Source organism: Lissotriton vulgaris, unplaced genomic scaffold (genome assembly GCF_964263255.1).
Source record: "Lissotriton vulgaris unplaced genomic scaffold, aLisVul1.2 SCAFFOLD_293, whole genome shotgun sequence".
Taxonomy (NCBI): Eukaryota; Metazoa; Chordata; class Amphibia; order Caudata; family Salamandridae; genus Lissotriton; species Lissotriton vulgaris.
The window spans coordinates 102,604-113,415 of NW_028254211.1; the positions used below are offsets into that span (position 1 = coordinate 102,604).

General features: G+C 41.0%; 1 protein-coding gene across 1 annotated transcript in view; it reads left to right on the top strand.

Annotated features, from left to right (window-relative positions):
- LOC147659637 (guanylate cyclase soluble subunit beta-2-like) overlaps nucleotides 1-4,125 on the top strand; it is a gene marked incomplete at its 5' end in the record, with an annotated part of 94,711 nt that extends 90,586 nt beyond the window's left edge. The window contains one exon of the mRNA XM_086951583.1: nucleotides 4,001-4,125. Within this exon, the coding sequence (XP_086807709.1) occupies nucleotides 4,001-4,125 (125 nt within the window). The remainder of the gene's footprint in view (nucleotides 1-4,000) is intronic.
- Between the last annotated feature and the right edge of the window lie 6,687 nt (nucleotides 4,126-10,812).

The window sequence follows — 10,812 nt, forward strand, 5'->3', positions numbered from 1 at the left end:
TTAATGTCTTCTCATTCGATGTCTTCGGCGGAGTGATTGTAGACCCTGTAACGTTGATCCAAGGATGTCTTAGGGGTGGAACAAAGGATCTGACTCATGTGAAAGAACCCTTGATCATATTTCCTGTAAGGTCTGTCTGATATAAATCTAAGACCTGGGGCACCATATCACGTCATTTCCATTAATTATATTGCAGTTTTTATGGCTTTTTGAAGTCGAAGTCGGTGCTCATGCTTAAAGCTTTTTGTACTGAAGTACATTTAAAATACCCTTTGATTGTGGGACCCCCTTGTTTTGTGACAGTTATTGGTGGGGTTAGTTTTACTTACTCTCTCACTCTGTAATTTTTTGTATACCTCCTTCCCTTGAAAACAAATAGGGTTCTTTTATGGAGTTGATACTGGAAGTTAGTATAGCCCAAAGTCAGTTCACAATTGTTCTCCAGGTGTTGCTGCCAGGATTTAGCTGGGTTATTGGTGTACATCTGTTCTCACTATCTCTTTTATCTTTCACTCAGAGCACACTTGTCTATGTGTGAAAGTAACAGCACAGAGGGAAGAGATTAATGTGTGTGTATTTACACACAGGTTAGCCTTCTCAACCCACTCTCCCAATATACACACACCAAAACACCCCCATCACAAAAGGGGTCATCTCTGTGTGTAACCCGCACTTTGGGCCAGATGTATCAAAGGATTTTGCCCATTCTGTGTCTATGGGGAAATGTGTTGATACATATGGCCCTTAAGTCCTTAACCTGAACCCTGGGCCGGACTGGCCGTAGCAGGCAGGGGGGTTTTCCCTGAGAGACTGGGAGGGTGGGGACAGATTTGTCAGTGGTAGGGGGCGGTTTTGCAGTGATGCTGCTCTATTAGCCCCCAATAACAAAAGTAGCAGTGGGGATGTTCTGTCAAAATTGCCAGCGCTGGTTTGGGTTTCCAGTCTGGCCCAGCCTGAACCTCATCACACACAAAAACAATCAGAGGGATGTGAATAAACCAAGAATGCAAAATAGTTGTTTCATGACCATCTACCTCCCATGCTAGAACCTAATATGTCCTCACTTTCCCATGCCCATTGCCCATGGTTTTAAAAATATTTTTCAAGCTGGGCTAGAGACCTCAAAAAGCTCTTTGACGTTAAGTGCAGTTATGCAGTGGTTTCAAGATCCCTCTGAGGGAATTCAGAAAAATCTCAAACAGATGCAGCAGGCAACTTAAAAGATAAGATGATCCACAACAAAGTCACAAGTCCAAGTGATGTTGTAGAGCACAATGCGCCAGCCTGAGTTTGGCTCCTCTTTCTACTGAGAGCGATAATGTCACACTGAAAGCTCTACATACAGACAGAGGATGTAGACCTTCTTCAAATAAACTTGCTCAATGTCTGCAAAAGAACAAACCTCCCTTAAAAAACAGATCCCTTTGTCTATCCTCATAAGAGAGTATTGGAGTTGAATCTAGAAGTATATCCTCCCATATAAAGATCAGCACATCAAAAATACTTGAGGATAATCAAGTCATCACTGTTACTGATCAGTTCAGACTTCTTGGAGGAGAAGGTCATCAAAGATTTTTGAGAGGTCATCTAACCCTTAATGTATCAAGTCATGCTTCACCATTTGACGACCTCTCACACGGGAAGAGGAACAATGCCACTCCAGATTCGACCAGGGTAAAAATGCCAAAGAATTACCAATTCAATGATTTTTTATGGGAAGGTGACTGATTGTATTTCACCTTATGACCAATGTTAATGTTTTTAACGATACCAGAGATACTCACTAACAAAGGAAACCTTTGATTATACCACTAGGCATGCTTTAATTTCTTTTTGCCTGAAAGAGGATCCAGGTGACTGTCCTGAAAACAGATTTAAAAGAATTCCTATGCCATTTATTCCCCCGTAGTCTGGTGTTGCATTGTTCCGAACCCAGTGTGAGCGGTCGTCAAATGATGAAGCATGCCTTAATACATTAAGGGTGAGACAACCTCTCAAAAATCTTTTGACGACCTTCTCCAAGATGTCCGAACTGATAAGTAACAGTGGTTACCAGGAATCTCTCATACCACCTTGCCACCTCCATATTCCCATGCAAAATATCCTGGAGAAAGATACCAAGGGTCTTATCTGATGCTGTCAGTGGTTGGAACCTATTTGTAGTATCCCAAATCACACATACCGAGAGGTTATTTTAGAAATTGTAGAAGAGAAGAGAAGAGAATGAGAGTTTGAAAATAAGAGAAAAGTGTACCCATCAGCCCACATAGTAGCGGAACTTCGTCATCTGGGTTGTTGTTTAACAGTTGGTGTCCGATAAGCTCTTTCACAGGAGAACTCCTGAGGCTAGCTAATCTTGGACCCGCCGGTTGAACCATCAACCGAAAAGGATGAGAGTTTTGAGGCTGAAGGGGCAAGTTGCAGTGCTCAAACAAATGTGAAAGGTGTAAACAAAATAGAATAGAGTGGTGATCTAAAAATACCTGTCTTGATGTCTCAAAAACTTTATTAGGTGCGCCCATCAAGACGGCATGATTAAAAGCAGAGTGGAAATAGTATGAAAAGAATTACTATTCACCATGAAAGACATCATTCATGGTGAATAGTAATTCTTTTCATACTATTTCCACTCTGCTTTAATCATGCCGTCTTGATGGGCGCACCTAATAAAGTTTCTTGAGACATCAAGACAGGTATTTTCACATCACCACTCTATTCTATTTTGTTTACACCTTTCACATTTGTTTGAGCACTGCAACTTGCCCCTTCAGCCTCACAACTCTCATCCTTTTCGGTTGATGGTTCAACCGGCGGGTCCAAGATTAGCTAGCCTCAGGAGTTCTCCTGTGGAAGAGCTTATCGGACACCAACTGTTAAACAACAACCCAGATGACGAAGTTCCGCTACTATGTGGGCTGATGGGTACACTTTTCTCTTATTTTCAAACTCTCATTCTCTTCTCTTCTCCTCTACAATTTCTAAAATAACCTCTCGGTATGTGTGATTTGGGATACTACAAATAGGTTCCAACCACTGACAGCATCAGATAAGAACCTTGGTATCTTTCGTGTGGTATATTGTTCAGTTGGGGGACAAGATACAAGCAGGTCTATAAATACAGATTCCCCTAGGGCCCTTTCTCATCCTTTGTTTTCGGTAATATCCTGGAGAGACAACTCCAGCTCATAGTCACCCTGATCTACTTCTTTGATGCCACAAACCAGGAGGATAGTTGGATAAACATAAATCTAGACAACTCATTGCCAGTTTTAGCCTTTAATACTTCCAAAGGGTGCACATCCACCGGTGAGACCAAGCCTGACCAAGTTGTGTACCTGAGGAAAATTCAAGTCACCACTGATAAGTAACAGTGGTGACTTAATTTTTCCTCAGGTAGTTTTGTTTTGCTGATCCCCTTGTCTGTCAGTTGAGATGTTTAGAATGCAAGGTCAATGCATGTTGGTTCTTTCTTTGGTGCTTACAGACTGGTAAATATTGCCTGTTTGCTATGTTTTGGATATGTAAATTTATTATACCTTTGACATCATTTTCCTGAGGCTGTGCTTCCAGCTTTGTTTATCTGCTTTATTGTCACCATGTCAAGATCGTTTCGTTTTTTTTGTATGTGGTTGCTTTGATTTGATTTTTGCACATATAAGTCCTGATCTTTGCTACACACAGTCACAATGTCTGTAATACCATAAGAACATTCAGTTACACATGTTATAATGACTGCAGTGCTTTCTGGATGCGCATTACCTCATTGTGTTGGAAATATTATGTCTGCCTGTCTCTCAACTTTGTGTTTTTATCAAAAATAAAATTATGGAACATACAAACAACAACTAAATAAGTATGTCATCATCCATTTGGCAAGTGCATCAAAAAAACTATTTGGTAGTTTGACACAAACTCTATTCCAGAAGCAAATAAAATAATGCGGACCAGGGTATTAATACTGATAACCAACAAAACATTTTTGTTTTGTTTTCTGCTTCAGATTTTGATGCACCAGTAAATGACGGGACTCTACCCTCCATCGAGAATTTGAAAAATGAAGAATCTTGCCAGATTAATCCTATTGAGAGTGAAAATATACATTCAAAGTATTGCCTCTTGTTGTAAATAATGACATAGACATTATACCTCATTTATTTTGTCAAAATATATCTTTTTTTTTTATTTGAGCAAGATCAAAGTACATATATCAATACAACCAAAACAATCAGTTCATATATATTAGATCGTCAATAGTTAATGACCAATAAAAAACATCATAAGTAAAAGAGTCATATTCTTACATTATAGGGGAAAAAAAAAAACAAGAAGGAAGATCCGATCAAAGGTAATATCGTGATAAGAATATAAGGTTCATAGTTCTATCATTCGGGAAGCCAAAGGGCCTCTTTTATTATCATACCATTTTGTAATAGGAGCCCAAATCTGGGCCCCGATAGTTATTGATTTTCTTCCTCTAGTTTTATAAATAGCTAGTTCCTGTTTGTAAATCCCCAAAAACCGGCCTAACCACATTTGAAAGGTAGGTGCCTCAGGCTCTTTCCAGCGGACAGCCAGTATGATTCGGAGTACTGCCGTGCCTATAAACACAGACATTACTTCCTCCCTGCTGTACCCCAGAGATTCATCATGACTTAGAACATACACAGTCAATGAAGTTCTTAATTCGTGCCCAAAAATTTCCGTCCAATATTCAGAGATCATCTTTTTAATTAGGTCTAATTTAGGGCACTCAGCAAACATAAGCGTAAGATTCGCTGGGGGCCGACCACATCTTGGACAATCATCATTAGGCCGTAAGCCCCAAGTGAATAATTTTGAAGGTGTATAATAGAGATCGTATATCATTCTATAAACTGAGCTTTGAGGTTGGACGCTAAGAACAGTTTGGAGGACAATATCAATGAGGTGTCAATATCTATATTTGGATTGTCTAATTTTGTTGCCCATCCTCTCTCAACACGCTCCAGATCGTCACTAAGGTTTTTCATCAGTATTTCATATATAGTCCTTATCCTAGTGGTCCATCTATCAATAATTTCAAAGAAAGGAATACTTTCTAATTTAATTCTTGGTGAGCAGTGCCGAATGCTAGTATATACTTGGATATATTTTAGGTAATCAGTATGGGGGATCGAGAATTTTTGCTGTAAGCCCTCAAATGTCGCTGTAGGTCCATGGCCAAATAAATTACTCAGAGTGACAATCCCTGAGTTCTCCCATTTTCTAGAGGTGCTATCATTGAGATATGCTGGTAAAATCGAACTATGCCAGAGAGGAGTGTATTTAGTGTATTTTGGAATTGCTAGGTATTTTGATGTATGTTTCCAGATCTTCCATGCATCAATAATGACCTTAAATTTGTTTTTTTTTAAATACGACGGTTCTACCTGCCTTAATACCAACCCTCTGGCTTTGTCCCCTAATATCAATTCACAGATCTAGGGTATATACTGATCTGCTACGGGAACAATATTAGGTTCGGTATTAACCCCTTCGATGCTGATGACGAGCTCAACTCGTCATCAGCCACGGGGGCATGTGCGGATGACGAGCTGAGCTCATCATCTAACGCGGTTTTTGAAAAAAAGCCGCACAGCGCGAAAATCACAGCCGCAGCAATGCGGTTAAACAAGGGGGCCATTTGCTAAATAAGAGTTGCCCATAAATATAGTGTCAAATTTGGATTGGCCAGCCCTCCCCTGTCATGTGATAATGTCAGAAATGGCAATGCTCTCCTGATTTTCCCATAATTCCATATGAATTTAGACATACAAGAGTCTAAAACTTAAATAATATTGTCCTCAATCATTAGCGGAATCAATCGAAATAAATATAGTATTTTTGGAAAAATTTTCATTTTGAGATAATTCCCCTTACCCAATATTGACAAATGAAGGTTATTTACTCTAATGAGGTCCTTTTTAATTTTCTTAACCAGCAGATCATAATTAAGTTGGTTGATTTCCTTAACATTAGGAGATATAGACACCCCTAGATATGTAGCCTGGTTGCCTCTATAAGGGCTCTCAAATGAGATATTTCCTGTGCATAGCACCATTGTTTTATCCCTATTCAGGGAATACCCTGAGTAAGAGCCAAAGGTCTGGGTGATTTGCTCTATCTCCTGAATTGCCTCAGTGAGGTTAGGTGTTAGTACTGCCACGTCATCGGCGTAGGCTAGAATTTTAGTGTTAAATATGCCAACTTTCACCGGTTCTATTAAGGTGGAGGTAAGTAGTTTTGATATTAGTGGGTTAAGGTAAAGGGCGAATAAGATTGGGGAGCACGGGCACCCCTGTCTCGTGCCCTTTTGGATATTAATAAACTCTGACTCGATACCGCCGATTGCGAGTTTGGCCTTAGGTTCTGCATAAAGTGCTTTGATAGATTTAATTAGGCCCTCTCCGAAGTTGTTTAGTTCCAAAACTCCCCACAGGAACTGCCAAGACACTCGGTCAAAGGCCTTCTCGGCGTCGAGCAGGATCATTGACATCCGGCCCCCCATTGCTCCCATGATGTCAAAAAGGGAAATGGCTCTCCGGGTATGATCTGTTGTACCCTTGCCGGGAATGAAGCCATGCTGCCACGGGGAGACCAGATGCTCAATAGCCCTGCTGAGCCGGTTAGGGAGAATCTTGGCATAAAGTTTCGAATCAGAGTTTATAAGCGATATAGGACGGTATAAGGCTGGCAGCTCAAGAGACTTTCCTTTTTGGGAAAGATGGCTATATTTGTGCATTTCCAGGATTCAGGTGGAATGCCACGATATTGCACTTCAAGAAACAAATCTAATAAATAGGGCATAATCTGCTTCCCAAGTGTTTTATAGAGGTCCAACGGGATTTTATCTGGACCTGCGACTTTTCCATTAGCTAGCTCTAAAAGTGCCATTTCAAGCTCGATAATTGAGATTTCCTTTTCAAGATCTTCCCTAGTTAAATCATCAATCATCCTAGTTAACTCCGAGTGTAAAAGCCAGTTACTTAGAAAGTTTTTTATATCTGCTACCATCTGTTGATCTTCATTTTGATAGAGTTTTTGGTAGTAACGTTGGAAGGCCCCTGCAATGTCAACAGATGTTGTATATTTCTGCCCCTCAAAGTCAATAGTTTGTATAGCATTATGAGATTGTTTCTGGCGTGTTCGAAGGACAAGTTGTTTTCCCACCTTTTCCCTATTCTTATAGATGTTTGGTGGTTTGCCTGGAAAGTTTCGGCTGCTTTTTGTGTTAGGCCATTATTGATCTCTGTCTTGAGGACTAATATTTTTCGCAAAGTACTCTGACTTTCTTTCCCACGATGTACCTGAGTGGCGTGCTGCGCCTCTAAGCTTGCTAATTCCAAATTAAGTTGTAGATTTAAGCTGTCCTGGTTCTTTTTACGTTTAGCCACGTAGGTGATAGTCTTTCCCCTTAGGGCTGCTCAGGTATTGCAAACTTGGAGCACATGAATAGAAAGCTGGAGGATAAAACATAGTTTTGATGAGCCAGCTTAAGCAGCAGACGAATCTGTGGCCGTGCAGTACTGGCCAGTAGCTTGAATAAACACCAGTAACATTGAAATTGGGCCCAGTCGAGCCAGTTTGTAACATAATTTAAATAAATAAATGCTCCATAAGCAAGTGTGGGCGTCAATTTACTTTCGAGTACTCTCACCGTATAAATGTGGGACGAATATTTAGATGTGATTTTTGGCTTTTGCAAGACACAGGCATCCAATAACACCGAAAGGAATAATTGGGATTCACAGTGAAAATATTTTACAACGTGTTTTTCACAGACAGTGTCACTAAAATACAATGCTTGTATTTTTTTTATAAAAAGATAATGGTTTTTCATATATGAATGAAGATGTGTCTCAGTAGGAGCCAATTACATGTTTTTAGAAACCGACGCCCTCATTTAAAAAAAAGAAGGTGGAAGGAAATGTTTTTTTGGGTGAAAGTAATGTGCAACCCTGTATTTCCTGGCTCCCCAGGCATCTGTTTTAGTGTGGCAGGTTATTGGACCAACTCTATGAGGCCTGCAGATTTGTATGTTTTGCCATCTTTCGCTGTTACTCAAAAATGCACCTATGAGAATATTTACTCATATATGACCATATACAGCACTTGCATAATTGTAGGGCAGAGAGAATCCATTAATATGTTCAGCCCCATGTTGTGTGAATGGCAAAGTTGAATCTGGGCTCGTAAGAGATCCTGTTTTCATACCTAATTCAGGCGAGTGTGCACTAATGCCCAAGAACATGCCTGCGGACAGATGCATTTGAACTCCTATGCATCCGATTTAATCTAATTTGCCACAAAGTTCTCCTCTTGCCCTTCACTATCATGTAGCTTTTGATATTAGTGGAATGATGGCTTAGGGGTTTTGTCCTCTCCGGCTCACCAGGTAAATCTAAGATCCCACATGTCTGCCTTTAGTAGCATCACTTGGGCTGTGTCTCAAAAACTGGTCTACTAGTCATTTGTCTTCTGCAACCTTTTGGCACCTGTGGCAAACATCTTTGAAAACTGTAACTTGTGAATCCATATGCATGCATATAATACTCACATGTACCACAGAGGGCAAAAGGGGACGGTGGGACTAGGAGTCACATGCAAATTGTAGACTGCCTTAGACAGGTCCCACTCCTACACACAGAAAATGTTACCTCCCTGCCATTTGACTGGCCATCAACACTGGCTCGCCCTGAATACCCTTCATAGAAGGCACTTCTACAATTTCATAGTGAATTTCAGTGCAAAACTATTCCTCATACTCCAAGTCAGTGCAGTGACAGAAATGGTCTTCTTAATATTCTCCCACTGGCGTCCTAATTACTGGTTCCTCTCCATATTGCCCTGTGCACACTTGATCATGCTTGTCTCTATGGTGGTCCTTACCAGAACCTAGGGTTCTAGCAGCACCTAAGTGGGCCTCTCCTTGCTGACGTGTTACTCTATAAAGATAACAGACCCACACTTTACCTTAACATAATTAGCTAAGAACCACGTAAAGATCAATCATCATCTCCAACTATCAAAATGATCAATGTTTCTTTTTAAATAGGAAACATGACCCGGGGCTTCCATTTACATTTGAATTAGCTAACCACAGAAAAGAGTTCAACAGACTGACATTCTGGAATTCTTGATTGTAGAGGGAAAATATTTTTCAAACTGATTCCAGCAATTACAGTCACGTTCAAAATGTAGGGGTAAGACTACACCAGTAGGAGACCGAGAGGAGGTAAAAGACGATTGCTAGAAATGGCAAGAGGCAAGAGGTTCACGAAGACAACAGGGAAAGGAAAACATAAAAGTAGTATCCCAATCACGGGCCAATCAACGGAAGGACAGCCATCAAGCTGAAGCAATCAGTACTTGGTCCATGCTCCAGCCGAAAGATGAGGAAATTAAGCCAGCAGGCGCTGGCCAACTGTAAGGCAGCAAATAAAGAGTGGCAATGAAGCCAATGAATGTCAAGCAATAGGTGGGCTGCCATCCCCTATGTGTATAAAATATCTAAGTGACACAGAGTGGCCTGTCGCTGGCGAGTCCTTAAAAAAACCAAAAACAGCCCTTTCGGCCAATGAGAATCTCAGAACTCTGAAGAGTGTCCAGACCGTGAAAGTGCAACAAGACCATAAATACATTAGAAGTGCCCTTCGCTAATGCTAGTAACACAACATAACTGAATTCAGAGTAACTCCTTGGGTGATGTTCCTTTGAGATGGGTAGTTGGCAACCCATGCTTCAGTACTGTGTGAGACCCATCCGAGGTGCACTGGAGAGACCGTTCCAAGTATGAGACTGAAAAATACTCCCTGGCCCCACGTCACATGGAGAGAATGGCATTTAACGCTCAGCAAATGATGCCAGAGAAAAAATCATTGGTTGTTACGGTGAACAGCCTTTACAACAAAACTTTTACAACGCACTACCATTACGACGCAACTATTACAATGCAAACCCTTACAACGCATTGCGCTGGGGGGCGCTCTAGGATAGGGAATAGATTTAATTTACTATCCAACACCTTCCCTACTATCCACGGGGACTGGAGTTGGAATAGTAAATTAAACTATTCACTATCCAGCACCCCAAAGCGATATGCGTTGTAATGGTATGCGTTGTAAAAACTGCGTTGTAACGGCATGCGTGGTAAAAGCATGCGTTGTAACATCATACATCTGTTGTTACAGTCGAAGATGATTCGTTTGAAGGTGTGTAGTGCTCAAAAGACCAATACATGTGACAGGACTATGGGTCCCACGCATGTTGCCGGACACAGGTTAAATGCAGAGGTGTATATTTCACTTAATGGTGGGCTACCAAATGATACTCAGAATAACCCCCTACAGGGCTTGCAAGATACTGGACTAGCCCATGGCTGGGTCTTTTTCCGGGTCCAATTGATTTAGCATTTATCAAGTATCTGCACCCAGTGCAAAACAGTGGCACAGCCAGGTGTTTCTGTCGAAAGGCAATGAGAAGGCCCCGGTGGTACTTGCTGTTGAATCTTATCTGAGCAGAATGCAATTCACAGGTTTGTTTGCCCGCCGCGCCTGCTCAGCCTCTAGTCCTTCCAAGGTTAATAGAATGAGTAAACTACATTTAATTGAGCAATAGCAGGACATCCATTTCATTTCATATCAATGATTTTATCAATGTATGCCACTAGGTATTTATGTATGTACTGAGTTTCCAAACAGCCAAAAAGTGACAGCGCTGCAGAATGTGGTGATGATGCTCTACGAAAAAGCGTACAAAAAGCTTGATAGAAGATGGAGGGTGAATCACATCTGT